At 49.9% G+C, this 16,141-nt stretch overlaps 2 protein-coding genes and 1 non-coding gene across 3 annotated transcripts in view; 1 reads left to right on the top strand and 2 right to left on the bottom strand.

Moving 5' to 3' along the window:
* Positions 1–64: 64 nt before the first annotated feature.
* LOC131206953 (cytochrome P450 6d3-like) lies at positions 65–1,788 on the bottom strand. Its single transcript, XM_058199559.1, has 2 exons — positions 398–1,788; positions 65–329 (listed from the first exon to the last, which is right to left on the bottom strand). Exons 1-2 carry the CDS (start codon positions 1,710–1,712, stop codon positions 172–174), a joined length of 1,473 nt encoding a protein of 490 aa, XP_058055542.1. The 5' UTR covers positions 1,713–1,788; the 3' UTR covers positions 65–171.
* A 2,386-nt stretch (positions 1,789–4,174) lies between these two features.
* On the bottom strand, positions 4,175–4,246 carry Trnaw-cca (transfer RNA tryptophan (anticodon CCA)). Its single transcript has one exon. It is a non-coding gene; the product is annotated as a tRNA-Trp (tRNA).
* Positions 4,247–6,678: 2,432 nt separating this feature from the next.
* LOC131207907 (uncharacterized) overlaps positions 6,679–16,141 on the top strand; it is a 51,471-nt gene continuing 42,008 nt past the window's right edge. Inside the window, exon 1 of the mRNA XM_058200542.1 lies at positions 6,679–6,703. Within this exon, the coding sequence (XP_058056525.1) occupies positions 6,679–6,703 (25 nt within the window). The remainder of the gene's footprint in view (positions 6,704–16,141) is intronic.

The raw sequence follows: 16,141 nt of genomic DNA on the forward strand, positions 1-16,141 counted from the left end.
CACGTGCCTTGCACGGTAATCAAGTCGCTTAGAAAATAAATAAACAGTCGAAATGTAATTCTGGTCCTTTTTTACTATCAAAAAAGCTTCAAATCTTTCTTTTACTTCGACCGAAATAGTACTAAATATTTCATTATTTATCACAAACGTTTGACGCTATTTTTGCTAACGCTAACGAAGTTCGATTCGCATGGGAATGCCTCCTTTCGGCACGTAGTTAAAGGTGGCGGCTTCGTAAGTGATCGTCTGTGGAATCGTGGCGTAGAAATTGTACTTTGACAGCATTAAAATGAGTCCAATCTTCGTCAGTAAAACACCTTGCCGGAGACCTGTGCAACAGTTGGAAGGAAGTTTTGGTTAGCTCGACACGTGGACTTGCAGCCGTTTGAACACTTACCGATGCAGTTTTTCGGTCCCACCCCGAACGGGTAGTACGCATCGGGTTCGTAATTTTTTGTCTCGTCATCGAACCGCTCCGGAGAGTACAGCTGCGGATCTGGGAAGTACTTCTCATCCATGCTGATGGCCATCAAAGGTATAACTATCTGGGTGCCTTTCCGAATAACAATGTCACTGTCGGGAACTCGATAATCTATCGTACATTCCCGATTCAGTATCGGTAGCCCAGGGTACTTGCGAAGTGTTTCCTTCACGCACAGATCCAAGTACTTCATTTCTTGGATGTTCTCGTACGTAATGGCACCGTGACTACTCTCCAACAGATCGTCGATCTCGCGCTGCACCTTTGCCGTCGCTTCCGGTTGATAGGACAGCTCGTGCAGGGTGTAGGAAATAGCGGCGGTGGAAGTGTCCGCTCCGGCCACGTAGAACAGGAACACGTTGGCCGCACACTGCTCTATCGTAAGTGAGTTGCCTGAATTCTTGCCCTCCTCTCGCCGAAGATCAATGAGCAGCTGGATGAAATCTTTCCGGGAAGTATGATTCCTCTCCCGATAGGAGATCTGTTCCGTGATCACATCCATCACAAACTTGGACATGACCGGGGGCAAACCGTTAATTCCAGTCCACTTCAAAAGACCAGGACAGATGCCGATTCCCGCCGTGCGGATGTTTTGCAAGAAAGTGCCCGAATTGAATTCGATCAAGGCCTCACGGAACTGGTCGTCAGGATTGCCGAGACAGTTGGTGTCGAGCCCAAAAAATACGGACGCAATCACATCCAGCACGTACCGGGACGAGATGTCGCGCACGTCGACGATCTTCTTGCTTGCGGCGAGCGGCTGCAGGCACTCGTCCAGCCTCTTTCCCACATCCAGGAACGTTGGGAACATGTTACGCAACTGTCCGGACGTGAAGATTGGCGTTAGCTTGCTGCGCATACTCTTCCACTGCTGACCGGGAAGCGCGAAGAGGTGGGCCGACAGCGGCTCCCGGTGTTCGTTGCAGTAAATTCCGCGGTCGTAAAAAGACGCGAAGTCGTTCACCATGATCCTCTTGGCGAGATGCGGATCACGAATCAGCAAGGCCGGCCGGTAGAACAGATACACGCCGACGAGACGATCCTGCGTTCGGTGATACAGGTTGTTGATGGCGATACCGAATGACTCTTTTTTCTCTACCACTGTCTGTAGATTTCCGAACGGGATCTGCGGCTTGATATTGGCGATGCCATGGCGATCCCAGTACGAGTAGAAGTACTTTAGCGCACAAAATATGGCGATCGCCACTAACGCGATCGTGTAGACGAACATTTTAACCAAACAGACCGGGCGCACCACACGAGAGCTTTGCAAACACCTAAACCCGGAAGACCATTGCTTCCAGCCAGCGGTGGTACTACACTACCGGTGCCGCACGTCACTGCAGCCTTTTATAGAAGCTGGGATCGGGACAGCAAGCCTTTATTTACCTTCCATCGTAACGTCTGATTATTTTTGACGTGTTCAAGCTAACAGATAGGAAGAAGCGTTCTAATCTGTGCAATGGAATTATTTTCGTAGCTCAGCTAATAGAAATGAATGGCGGATCTTATCACTTAATGCTTATCATCGCAATTGGTGGAAACTGTGCATGTTCCACTGCCCTAGACATGCTGAGCGCTCGTGTAAGTAACTGCCAATAATTGCAGGGCGGGCTGTAGAGTTTTCATCAAACTTCTGTTGCGAGTGGCGCCAAGAAACGGGACTCGGCAGTAAATCTTCAATACGTCACAGTCTGAACCATGCCGGCAGGGCCAACAGGAACCCGCTGTTAATCGACTTCTTAATTGACATTCGAGTGTGTTGAACCTCACCACAAACCGGATCGCAGGTCACTAATATCGGCGAGGACGGCGCTCTGGTGCTGCGTGTACTGAAGCGGGAAAATTCAACCGCAGACGTGCTCGGAGGCCAACCACCACCCGGAGCAGGCGTTATTTGATCGTCCTGCGAAAGGATGCTGAAGCCGGGAGCTGGCGTGCCATGCGTCGAACGCGCCATTTGATTCGTAATCGATACGACCGACTGAACGTCGTAAATGCGCCGAAATGCGATGCGGTTGTAACGAGTTCAAAGCGAGGTCGAGAGCTGCCAGACTATTTGCCGGGGTTTTAGATACTGTAACACGAAAATTTGTCCTGCGAGCGAGATTGTTATCGATCGCGCTACACGGCCGCGAACATAGTTTTGGGAAATTTAATTAGCTTCGCTGATTGCGTGCTTAACTGTTAAAGTTAAAACCAAATCGGATTCGAAGCTGTTTTCGCCACATTTGAAACGCTTTGATCATTTCTTTCATGACTTCATGACTTTCTACGTACAAAGCCTGAACGTGGAGTAGTGCCAGTGGTGGTCATCTTCCCCGAAACGGGATCCATCGTAGAAATGGCACGTGCATTAATGGAACAAAAGACATCCATCCACCGAAACGATATGCGCGACAAACACATACCACATTCCGCGGCTCGACACTTTAAGTAGCGCCTAGCCGGACACCGACGGCGGCGAGTGCTGAAGTTTAGTGTCAATTTCCTACAGATGCCGCTCGGGTCGTTTATCACACGCCAAAAACTTGCCACCGTTATCATTCCGAGGGCATCCAGCCGGCCGGGTAGGAGTGGGGCAGATGTTCCTCCATGACCCCTTGCTGGTGGCACTAGAACACACTGCTCCGAAGCAAGTCGATGATTGATGTTGCCCCGCGACGATTCACAGTGTAGTGGACCGTCCGCGATGACCAACCGAAGCGTTCATTGAAGAACTCTGGCCTCTGTGGGCTACTCTGGGCCCCCATCACGCTGGTGTCACGTTAACTAAACAACTTTTCTATGTTTAATGGCACGGTGGTGGGCATAATAATCGGACTGAAGCTTTCATTCCTTATATGTTGCTTAGTTCGAAGAAGAATTTCTATCTTCAAATTTAGATTCAAAATATTGACCTAATTCCACTTCAGACCCAGAGCATAGATTATGTATAAGAAACCACCTAGCACCTGGCTGATAATGATCGCCCCATGTTAAGGTTCCGTTAAGCGTCACACCACTGTAACCGATTGGATGATGTGAGAATGTATTGCTCGGTTATGTAATGGGCCGCAGTGCATGGCACGGTTCGGCACAGCGAAGCATGTTTGTTTACAACGTACCCGAGAACGAGAAGTGAAAGATAGTGACTAATAGCCGACGGGTGAATTTACGTTGACCACGGACAACGTGCCAGCACTTCTGGCACTGGTTTCAGTCTCAGAGGCACCCAACCGTGAACGCCCCACGCACATCTTCGTACCATTCCGTAGAGTCGCTGTTTCCTCTCTTACTCTCTCCCATATGGAGGCTTTGGGCCGTAGATTAGCGGGGTTCACGTTCCTCAGCTTCTCCCTGCCACCAGTGGGTAATTTAATTAAACTTTGCCTCACTCAGCGTGATGTCTGGCGCAGGGCGGACATACTCACGTGATGTGAATCGAAAGCAGGAGATTAAAAGCGATCAGGATTTGTTTTTTTCTTCACAACCCATCTAATCACCTGATGTGGAGCAGCACGTAGCATAAACCGACGTACCGGTGCCGGTCTACGGAAATTACCATCAATCGGCTAACTAACTTCAAAGTTACCAACAACTCTATTCCGTGACGGAAGCGGTTGCGTTGTTGGGTGGTTATTTTTAGCAAAATAAAAATGTACAAACTCCGCTGTGCCGGAGCGGGCAGGAAAAAATCAATTTTGCTAATTGTGACCCCGACGTGATTTGAACACGCAACCTTCTGATCTGGAGTCAGACGCGCTACCGTTGCGCCACGGAGTCTTGGTTACTGACGGGCGGCCACGAACCGTGTAGCTCGCATGCTGTTTCCTGCGTGCCCGTTGTGGCGTAGGTTATTTTTATATTCCTTGCTCCCTATTGGATAGGAATAGACCACGCAGCCTTAGCGTTGCTGGACAAAGGAGAGTTCCAAGCGGTAAAAAACTAAACATTAAATAGGGCTGAAAACAGTCAGGACGCTCAATTGAACTTTCAACAAGTTTTGTTTCGGAAATTATGATAAAACATTGACAATCAAGAACCGCAGCAACATGGGCTATAGTAAATTCATATCCTTGTTTCGATCCAATATTACGACGTTAGTAAAACGTCATTATAATAACCATCTATAATAGGATAAGATGAAAGTTATAAAAAGAAAGCGTTCTTGAAATAGAAAAATGTTTAGTCACTTTAAATAATGGTCCACTTGCGCCCGGCGTTGTCGTTCGCGCGGCATCCATTTGCTCTCGCTGTGCTCGGTGAAACGGTTCACGGCAAAGTGTCACGCTCTTAGAAGATACCATTAATTATAAGTTTTATTTTGTTCTTTTCCCTTCCCTCGCTGTCTAGGCCACCCCCGTGCCGAATCCTTTCAGTTTGGCTGATAACAGTTTCCGTTCCGTTCGCATTACTGCACGGTTCGCTGTGAGGAGCGCATTTGTCCTTCGTCAAGGAGGAAAAAATGGAGGTTTTGTTGACATCCGGCAATGATATTTAGCTCAAGTATTTTTATTCCTTCCCGCGCCATTCCTAACGGCAAATAACGGCATCGAGTGATGATGGTATTAGCTGCCGAGCGGCAGTGCGTTAGAAGGTGGCCCCAAGGTTCGCGGGAAAATCCTCTTAATTCCCGGGGATAAAATTTATGGAAACAGTTCTGTCGCCACCATTTCGTTTTTTTTGTGCTTTCGTTTCCATTCAAAGCAGTCAGACGCTTTTGGGATGCCCTGCGGGGATAAGCACTGATCCAATTTAACTGCCACAACGTTTGCAGTGCCGGCGACTCTGAAGTAGAATAGGAAAAAGAAATTAATTTAATGAATCTTACGATGAGTGCCTACCTGTGCTTTGTAGCAAAAGGAAACGAAAAGAAGTGCCAGCATCCTGGTTATGGCGGGCATGTTCAACAGATTCCCAACTACCGTATTAGCTTTTTGCGGCGATACTTTTCTTCGCCAATATTCCTCTTTCCCGGGGGGCCATTTCGTGTTATTCTCCGCCAGCACATTGTAAGTCGTCACCCTGTCGATTGGCTTTTGCTTCGTTGAAAAACTCACACTGGACAATGGAAAGCGACACTGACAAGAGGTTGATATCACAGAAATGGATGAAGTGAGTGAAACAATCCCAAATTCTCAGAATGCTCCTTGGCCAGGATCAGCGTTCCCGGGAAAGAGCAGAGAGCAGTAGCAATTCCATCAACACTTACTACATTTAATGGCCATTTACTACACTTTCTCATGTGCAATTTTGACATCCAACCGGCTGCCAGCATCGAGTTTCGTGTGTGCTTTTGAAGAATTGGCATGGGGAACTGTGGCTTGAGCCTCCGAATGGTCGTACCGTACGTGCCAAAGAGGCAGCCGGGTACTCGAATCTCTGCATCATTTGAAAGTCATTAGCTTCACTTCGTTACGGTAAACACGTACGTACCGTTAATGGACATTGAGCTGTTGAAGTGCAGCCCTGCTATTGGGAGTGTAAGGAGGGTTATTCACTTTGAAAACTATACCTCGACCAAATGGTACCACCGATATACCTTTGGCTCTTCGGCCATTGGGTACCATTCCAGCAGTCCTGTAACGGTGGCCAGCAATCACGGCTAAATTTCCAATTTTATTGATTGGGAACCATCGGCCTCAGCGATCCATTCTTCCCTGCTGGACCATCAAAATGTTATACGCTTGGGCCAGTGCGTCAGCTAAATTTAGTGCCAATAAACCGTTGTTGTGCGTTCGAACCTAACGAATGTTCTGTAGGTTTGGGAAAAACCAAGAGACTGTGGTTGAGTGTCGATAAATTTGTCTGCAAAATGTGGGTCAATCTGACGAACCGACAAAAAGGTACACCCTCGAAGCAGGCCAGCCGTCAGAGGTGATTGTTTTGGTAATATTTTATCCCGCGCCGAGGGTTGTTATTTTTCCGGACACCCTTCGCCCACTTTGTACATCGAACCACTTCCATGCTTGATTGGTTGTTAATAAAACTCTACCATTTAATCATTTCTCTCTCTTTTTATCTTCTTCTCTCGCGTTACAAAACACGCTCGTCGCGAAACAGGTCTCGGTCGAGAGGTAAAAAGTAAACCATTGCCACCTTCCATCAACGCTGCTCCAGAGTAACGCGAAGGATTGCATCGAGCGAAACAGTCCGTGGTCCAAGAGAGTGCGGCAAAAACGCGTCCAGCGGAAAACGTCCAACAATCGGCAATCATGGCGGCCACAATGCGAACCGGAGGTAAGTAGTGAACCAGCCGATTCGGTCGATACGTCGGTCGGTCCAAGTGCTGAAACAGGAAGCTGAAACAAACGGTTTTTTTTACTATCCCGGTCCACTCGGGTTTGGGCTTCGGGCGGAGTGATTTCCTGTTGGCAAATCGTTTGTGTAAATACCGTTTGAACGAAACAGAAACAGAGCCCATGGCGACGCTCAGATAGCGTCGGCATCGAAATGGCCACCAACGCCAACGGTGCTGGTGGCCAAAAATCGAAAATATCGATTCCAAACCGTCCACCGGCCCCGGACGGCAATAAAAGGGTTGTTTTTTTCTGCACGGTTGGCGCCTAAATTTCTGCAACACGCTCGACACCGAAAACACGCTCGCCGGGAATCTGGCAGCAGCTATTTAGCGCCCGGATCCGACGATGATTCCTGACCGGACCGGAAACCGGAACGGAGCGAGAACCCCATTGATCGATGATAATGAGCAGGGCCCGGACGCGAATCACGGACGGTGATGATGGTGATGACGGTCCATCGTCGGCGCCGGAACGTGTGACGTTGCCTTTCGCGGTGGCTTTAGTCTCGATTGTTTGCCCTTACAATTACATCATTAATTTTGTTGGCTAGCGCTGGCCGCATTTTTTTCTTCCCTTGTTTGCTTTCCGGTTCATGGTTTTGTGGCCATTCTGGCGGAGGAAGGGCGTGCTGACCGACCGGAAACCAGGAAAACCATTTTGCTCCTTGCGCCGGCGGGTTCGGGTTTTTTTGTGCCTGCTGATTTAGTACGCTTTCAGAGGGCCTGCAAATTTATGGCACCGTACCCGGCGCACGTATACAATCATTCGTGCTTAGTGCGCTTTCTTGCGTCAGATTTGTTTTTCGAACATTGCTCGTAGCACCACCGAATGCAAAGGTGAGCCGAGCGTACGATAGTAAGACGGTATTAGTGCATATCTTGTGCACCGACATAATGCCCAACAGACACGAGAAACGAGAAAAGTGTTGATAAAAATCTTGAGTATGATAAATTAAGTCAATTTTTATCCTTCCACACTCGTGTAGTATACAGAAACTAACATTCACCTCAAACGTGTCTAATCAAATTCAGGTATCACGCCGACTCTTTCTTCATGGAATTTTTTTCACAGAAGGGTGTTTTTCACTGAAAACTGAACCGCAAGAGATATTAATTTTCATTACGGCCCGAATATTCACACGCGATGCAAATCTGTACCGAAAGCGACGAGCCGCAAAAAGGAAATTTTCAAGCCAGCGGCCAAACAACCTGATGAATGTGCTGCCAGCTCACATCAAATCTCATTAGGGACGCAGTGTTCCATTTTTCCTTCGACTACCGAAACGGCCCGGGCAGCGTGTATTTTGGTTTCCGCAAGCTACGAAAAGAGGTACGGAAAGAGGCATAATTTCTGACACGTTCCGATGTTCAGACCTATCGCTTGCCGTGGCTGGAGTCAGATTCGGTGCCACGGAATAGTGGCGCAACTGGGATTTAAAACTGTTCTGAGAGGATCGTTTGCTTCAAAGCGGTTGCCGGCGGACGGTGTACAGTATCGTGTCCGGGCGCTGACGACGAAACGCACTCGAACTGGTGGCAATAATTTTCCATCCGCTTGTCCGGGAGAAAATTTCTTCTTTTTTCCCTCGCGCTCTCCTCACTAACATAATCCGGAAAGCACAACGCCAACCCGGCTAGGGTAGGAAGCTGCCATCAGTCGGGACGTTGTTGAGCCATAATTAGGCTAATTAATGTTTCACGTAGGGTTTCCACACGCGTCAACCGGCCCCGGGGGCTGGCACCTGGCAAGCGTGGTGGTGACAGTTTGGACGATTTTCCTACGCGCCAACAGTGGCAAGCTTTTCCCGGTGCCTGCTGGTTATCCGTTTGAAGATGGTCTGGTTGTTTGGTCAGCTAAAAGTATCGCCATTAGAGACGGCCAATGTAGCGCCCCGCTTTAAAGGACACCGGATGCCGGTGCGGAACAAGCTTTCACAACAGCAAGCGAGCGAACGTCACTTTGGACGATCCAAAATGGTCGGCAAACGAATCCCTGCTTAACGTGACGGGAAAGACCTGCTAAGAGGATTTCAAACAAAGCCATCCGACAGGTGTGAGGTTAAATGCGACGATTGGCATCGGGTTGATTGTTTGAATCTCTTGGACTCGAACATTAAGCCAATCGGTGCAAGGTGCGGTAGGTTACCAGTTGTTGGGAAAGTTTACTTAGGGTGTCCTGACGTTGGATAAACGAACGTGTAATCCATCAAACCCTGGCCTTAGTATCATAACCTGAACTCGCACAAATGTTATAAAAATGTCGGAAAATTAGGAAACACAATTTGATCAATCTTCAACTAAGTGGATTATGAATCCCTGAGCTCAGGCATAATTCAACCACACATGCACCTACAATTATTGTGGAGTATATTTCATGATAATGTTATGTTCGTTATTCAGTTTTGCCGGTTCGACTCTACGACAGGTACCGAAAACAAAGGATAATCGCCCTCCCCATCAATTAGCGAAGCGATACTCCAGAGGGCGGGCGTCAGAAGGGCTCTACAAATGTAATGAGCCAACGTGAATTAGATTCGAGCGGTTTTCGATAAACACGAGTGCTCGAGGTGCAACTAGCCTCGAGTAATAAATTACCGGTTCACACTCGCTGCAAAACTCGAGGATTGGTGTGCACCGGCAAGACCGCCACAGCATATTGCATAAACGTATGCCAGCGGTGCAGAATAGTTTCACGGACCGCTGGCCCCTTTCACAGCATCTGCAAAGCCGGTGCAACAAAAGTGCGGATCCGGCAATGGCTTGTTAAAAAGGACAACTTTACTGGTGCACGTGTGCGTTGCACTCTGAATCGCTAACTTTCTTCGCCCCGTACCTTCACGATGGCGGATACTTGTCAAACAATTTCCTCCATCTTATTGAAGGTGCCGATGCCGCACCGATAAGGACCGTCACTCATTCACCACCAACAATCACCCTAAGGACGATTCGATACTCTTACGTCTTGGACGGACCGTGTGTTCGAAGGAAGAAACACTTACGTGCTTCAATTGGTTCGCTTTAACTTTTCATGCACGGTGGCAACGGGTGAACTTATTTATGAAAGTTGCACAACAACCGAAACCCGATCCGCTTGCAACGACTGCAGAGGTGGGGCTCCGGGTCGCTCGGGGCTACAACATCATTATAAAAAAGAGGTAGAAAACATACCGACGACGTGACACGACCCGGGGGTTGGACACCTTGCACCAGCACGAACGTGCCACCGACGAAACGTGCTGAAGTTAGTGAAGGGCTGCGAAAATGCTGATTATATGTCGATGCCCGTCTTTCTCCATTGAACCATTGGCTTGGAGCAGGTTCAATGGAGCATTTGCATTTTCTTCGACACTGCCCGTGGGGTGGTGGCAACCATTTCTACTCCACTTTTTTGCCCAGCACGAAGCGGCTCTCTTGAAACCGTCATCTGCATCGTTGGCGTGGCCCAAGACGCTTCATTCAAGCTTTGGTTCGCTTTCTTGTTCCGTCCATGAATCGTCATTTCATCTGCATCCGCTTTGCATCGTTATTGAGCTAATGCATCGCAATGGTAAGAAAGCGTGCGCGCGAGAGAGAGACAGGAAATGCATTCGTATCCCAAATGAAGTTTTGTCGAGTGCGTCTGGGGACAATGGCGGCGGAATGCACACAGGAATGTTGCACATAAAGGCCCATAAAGTGCATCGTGAAGGGGTAACATTGAGTGCGGAAAATGCATCAATCGTAATTCGATTGATGGAGTGCGGCTTGGTTTTGTGGTTGTAAAGGGCCACAAAAGTGCCCGTGTAATGTAAACGCATTTCGTGGAGTAAAATAAAATATCCTTCACCACACCGGAATGACCATAATGCACGGTTCGAAGGATGTCTTGACGGTCAACTCAATAGGTGATCGAACAATAAAGGTACAACTGCGCATGCTAAGCTCAGGTCGGGTTGATCTATCATTCCTAAACTCAAGTATAATTTCGTATTTTAGAACGATACAAATAAATTATTCCACAATTTGAGCCACGAATTTGTGATAAATGGAGGCGCCTGGTTTCTCTAAAAGTCACTCTTTGCTTATGATGGAGACGCCAGGTAGTTAGTAAAAATTATCAACTCAGCATAGTAAATTTGGTTTTTAATCAAGAGTACAAACATAAAAATAACACAAACAAACGAAACTATCATCACCCAGCACCGTGGGTCAATATTGATGATTTTATGAACCATTCACGGTTCAACCTGTTTCGTTCGCCGTCCGAAGGCGGATGCTGTTTGGCAACATTTGGTTTGGTTGTGTTGGTGGCGGCCACTAGTTCCGGTTAGTAGCTGCCTGCTGCCAACGGGGCAGCATCAAACCCGGGGTCCCGTCCCTGCGCCCGTTTTGTTGTCATTCCAGTTCCCTTCGCACTTGCTGGCGGCTGTTCGGGAGTAAAGAATCCGACGACACCAACACACGCCCAACGCGGTGGCTGGATGACTCGCCATTCACGAAGGCACATTGCAGAACCCTCCAGCTCCTCCAGCAGTTGCCAATAATAACACAGCCCGTGGTGGTGGTGACCCGTTTGTTTGGGGCCGCGGAGGGTTGCAGTGGACGAGCCCGAACCCGAACCCGAAATAGCTCATCTGGTTTGTGGTGTGTTGTCCGGTGGTGAAATCCCACCAACCGTCGGTGGTGAATAATTTTCTCACCGTTCAGCGCTCACTGCTCTCACTGGGGTGTGCCGGTGTATTGGTGACATAGCTTCGCTTCGATGCCTCCTAGATTGCTCACTCGCCACAGTGAGAGAGCGAGAGAGAGAGAGAGAGGAACAACCGGGAGAGTGAAAGCAAACAGACAACACACAGCCGGGCGCAGTGTTGTTATTGTTTTGTGTTGGCCGTTTGTGGCGTTTGGAGGCTGCGGTGGGGATTTTTCCCACTTCTCTTGCAGCACACAATCGAAACGGAGTCCTTTCCGGTGGGTCTTTCGACAATTCATCAGAAGCGTTCGCTCCGGGTTCGCTCTCGCAGCATCCGTGCAGTTGGCGAAAATATGGTCCACCGTCCCTGCGCTAGTATTGGTGGCGCATCCTCCTCGTGTGCCGTTTGTCACGCCGTCCAGGCGTCGTAGGCGAACCGAACCGAGCGAGGAACTAGTCGAGCGAGCAGCAGATTGCACAAAGTCACGAAAGTTAATCTTTCTTGCCCAGAGGGACGCTCGGAAGCGTCCCTGGTTCCGGGCGAAAAAGCTGCCCATCGGTTGTGGGCAGCTGGTGATTCACTTTTGCAGTTCCCTTCCATCGGATCAGCGTCTTGCCGCACGACGGTTACTTTGTCGTTACGTTTGTTTGTCCGTAGAAATTGCTCAGCAGCAGTAGCAGCAGGATCCCATCTCAGGTTGCACGCCGAACGGTACGTGGAAGCTTTCGATGGTGAGTTTGAGGCGCTGAAAGTGAGATGACACCGTTGCTCACTGTTTCCTTATCTGTCCCGCCCGTTGCTTACCGCTCGCGACCGAGATCGCTCACGGGATACAAACCTTCTCGGTTGTACGCTTTCTGACGCGGAAGCCATTCGAGCGTGTGTTGTCCGCGTCCGAGTGTCCTCCTGCATCCTGTTCACGTGCGTGTGTGTGTGTGCCGGTGCGCGTGAGTGAGTTTGTTGTCCTCGTCCACGGTGGGGCCGTAGAGTCCCGGCCTGCAGGCGCGTTTAGTGAGTGACGTCACGGCGGTCCGTAAACACGTCCACAGGCGTCCGCTCGTGTTGGTGCTGACCAAAGCCTATCGCCGTCGTCGTGATCGGTGGATGTGAAGAAGCATTTGAAAGCGTGCTGAAGTGCAATTGGAAGAGTCCAATCGAATCCTGTGCGGCATTCAACCAGTGGGTAGGGATGATTGGCGGTGTCTTTTGCAAGCTGTAAGCTTAATATGTTGCCTTACGTTGAGCTTTCGGTGGTGGGTGCAAAGTTGACCCAGCCAGCCCAATCATCGGACGGCGTGAAATGAGACACAATGGGATTAATGGGAGGCGAAAGGAAGTCAAAGCCACGGACGATGGCAAAGTAAAGGAACGCCCGAACCGTCACGTCGCGCGATGCTGCGGGATGAAAAGTTACGCTCTTTTGCCAGCGAACCGGAGCGGAGCATAATTTTCCTGGACCCTGGAGGCTGTAAGGGCCTGTGAGCAGGTTCCTTCTGGGAAGCCCTTTGTTGGCCCATTAGCACAGTGCATTGGTTTCGTTCGTGAGTTCGCGTACAACTTCGCACGGCCTCTGGCCCGGGGCTCTGGTCGTGGTTGTGGCACTGTAAGCGGCCGTTTTCCACTGCCCAGTGAAATCACCGGCCGTTGTGAAGCAGCATTAAGAGCGATTTTTGGGCTGGGCGTTTATTTTCCTTACACCCGGAACATAAATTAGTAATTTTAAGAAAAGCAAGACGGACTTTGTGTAGCTAACCTCTTGATTCCTTCACCCAACAGTGTCCTGGGTGACCTCTTTACGCCACGTAACCGGGCCGTTCTAAAAAGTGTAGGGACTCTTAAAGCACCAACCCACTCGCCGGGTTCATCAGCTCATCGAGTTTGAAGTGCGCTTCACGATCCCCAGCGGCCACGGCAGCTTCGCGCGTTGAATTATTCATAAAAGCTACCGGAACGACATTGAGTGTCAAATAACTCGTTACGCCCCGTCAGTGAGCGCGAAGGTGTGAATCGAAGGTTCCATCCATGTGCAGGATGGAGCAGTGTCACCGGAGTGGTTCGGGCAAAAATGCCAACCCCGCGGCGAGCGATACGCTGGAAAGCGATCACTAATCAAACGTGTCGAACGCTAGCGGGGCGCTCATCGATCGGCGGGGAGCGAAAGCTTCCATTAGGATTATTGAAATCATTAAGGTTCGGCATCTCGCCTCACGGATACTCGACGGAGCTGCCGAAACCGATGGGAGACCACCGTCTGTCGGTAGCTTACAAATAACGCTCCGAGGGTTCGTCGTGCCCGGGAGCCATCTGTCCTGGAGGGCGACACTTCACGCCAACGAAGATTCCACTGTGACAGACCGACACCGGTGAGTGAGTGACATCATGCAAATTGCCTTCCACGCTAAACGCTTCCTGGCGCACGTGCGTGAGGGCTCCATTTCCGCCTTCCAGGCTATCCGGCGAAGAACGTGCGAGGGCCCAATGTCACCCGAAAGCGAGGGAAAACAATGTACGATCCTGCGACAGGAAACCAACACCACCGAACGGCCCGTTTCGTGGAACAAAAATCCAATAACACCACCTGGATGCGTCGAATACGGGCGCCACATGCGCAGGGCCCTAAAGGGATGCCATTGCCGTGCGCGAGGGAAAGGATTCGAACTTGAACGCCCATTAAAGTGTCGCTCAAATTGATTACCACCGAAAACATCATAAATCACCATTTTAAAGCCCCACGAAAAGCGAGAGTTGCTAATCTGGATCCGGGTCTGTGTTTGAAATTAATTTCCATCACTTGGCACTGGTTCACGATTTTGCCCACGGAATCGACACAATCGTTAAGGCACAGGTGGAATGATTTTTATTGCACCACCACCAGCCGTCAGCACCACCCATTCCGTCTCGTCCCGTTCGGATGGCTGACAAAACCATTCGCCGGTCTGGCGTGTGTCCTGGCTGCATTTGTCGAATGGTTGTTGCGTGATGTTTTATGGTGCAATACATAATCGGTTACGCCGTTCATCATTTGTTTGCGTCCACTCGCGCCCGTTCACTCCCCGGAAAAACCCTTCGGGCCCCAACCGTTGGCTGGCGGTGGCGGGACAATGTAGAAAATTACGACCCTCCAGGGGGTCGTTTCCGGTGGCAATGTGTAGCTGCTACGCCGTCACCGGCGTTCGATTCGTTCGCAACACACTGCAGATGAACACGTACATCCTTGGGATCCCCGTAATGATCGCACACCACGTGGCGGTTGGCACATACGCTCGCGCACACTTACAATAACACGCCCCGGATGGGGATTTCGGGTGCGTCATTTTTATTGTCAGTCCCTGCCATTCCGCGGCGAAGGTCTCTCCCCGGAGGGGAGATACGGGCCCGTGGGTTGCTGCAGAACCTTTACTTGATTAACAAGAGCATAAAAACGGGACGACGACGGACAGTGAACGATGAGTTTACGGTTCAAAGGTGTGTGGCTTGTTTATTTTTAACAAGTCTGTCGGTGCGGTGAACCATAACTAACAATTCTGCCTTCGCCTTGGCATTTCGCCCAGGGGATGGTATCATAAAAATAAACCCTGTCAGTCCGGCTGACAGGAGGGCTTCATCCGATCGAGACGCAGCACTCGTCAATCGACCACATTAAAGGGTCCTTCGAATAATGTCACGACTTTGACGAGACTCCGAAAAGGCCATCTCCATCATCGATCGGCTTGAGCTGAGCACTACCGACCGAGCAGATTCCGAGCATCGTCCGACTCTTGATTACAAGCCTCACACACGGGAAGCTCTAATTGGACGTGCCATTCAGGATTCAGCCAATTGACCCGTGTGCACTTCTGTAGGGCCTGTGGTATGCTTGGAATGAGCTCAGGACGGTGGGCGAACGGCATGAGGATGCCACTAAATCATTTCGACAACCCACTCTCGGCCGCTCAACAAGTGACAACAATGGTTGTTGATGTTTTCGCCCCGAATTTAGCTGCTAGGAGTCGTGGTCAGTATGTGTCACTTTCGTTCGCCGGGGATCCTTTTTGTTTTCCCCGGGAAAGTAGCATGGGCGACACGCGGTTTATCGTGTGCTTCAGCGTGGTCGTGAAGGTCGAACCGATTTGCAGTAAATTCGGCTCCCGCGTCTGTAATCTGTAAGCACCACACAACGACTCGGGGCGATGATGGCCATTCCACTTCGACCGAAGGAGCGTAATACAGAAACATTAATTCCTAATACTGCCCGCCCTCAGGCTTAAAAAGGGAGCGCCCAATGAAGATTCATCACGGTGCGCGGCGCACTCAGCGCGTCGGCATTGGAATTATCGTTTTTCCGTTCCGTTGCGCTTTTCCAGGTTAAGAGAGCAATATGGAAAATCCCACTCCGCCCGAAATCCATCGATCAGCGGCCACGATTGGTGCGGAAGAGACAATTAAGGGGGAAATCAATAAGGATAAAGTCGTGAGTCGGAATCGAGGGCGTTCTCCGGTACGTACCACGCCCGGTACCAGCGGAACTGATTTTCGAATCCATTACCACTCCACCGGAAGTGGCAGCGACTGTGGATTGCGTGGTTGTATCGCACGAAGGGAAGGGAATTTCGGGGGACCTACTTCACTGAGCTTTCACTGAGCCCAGCGCATATTTTTCCCGGGCAGGATGTAGCCGAAAAGTATTTCCGGCTGATCTCGGCCACACAGCAAGCATTCCTTTTCATT

This window comes from Anopheles bellator, chromosome 2 (assembly GCF_943735745.2).
Source record: "Anopheles bellator chromosome 2, idAnoBellAS_SP24_06.2, whole genome shotgun sequence".
NCBI classification, from domain to species: Eukaryota; Metazoa; Arthropoda; class Insecta; order Diptera; family Culicidae; genus Anopheles; species Anopheles bellator.

Coding starts and splice junctions, on each gene's coding strand:
- LOC131206953 (XM_058199559.1), bottom strand. CDS start 1,712: ATGTTCGTCTACACGATCGCGTTAGTGGCGATCGCCATATTTTGTGCG. Junction 330..397: donor GGGACCGAAAAACTGCATCG/GTAAGTGTTCAA, acceptor ACTGTTGCACAG/GTCTCCGGCAAGGTGTTTTA.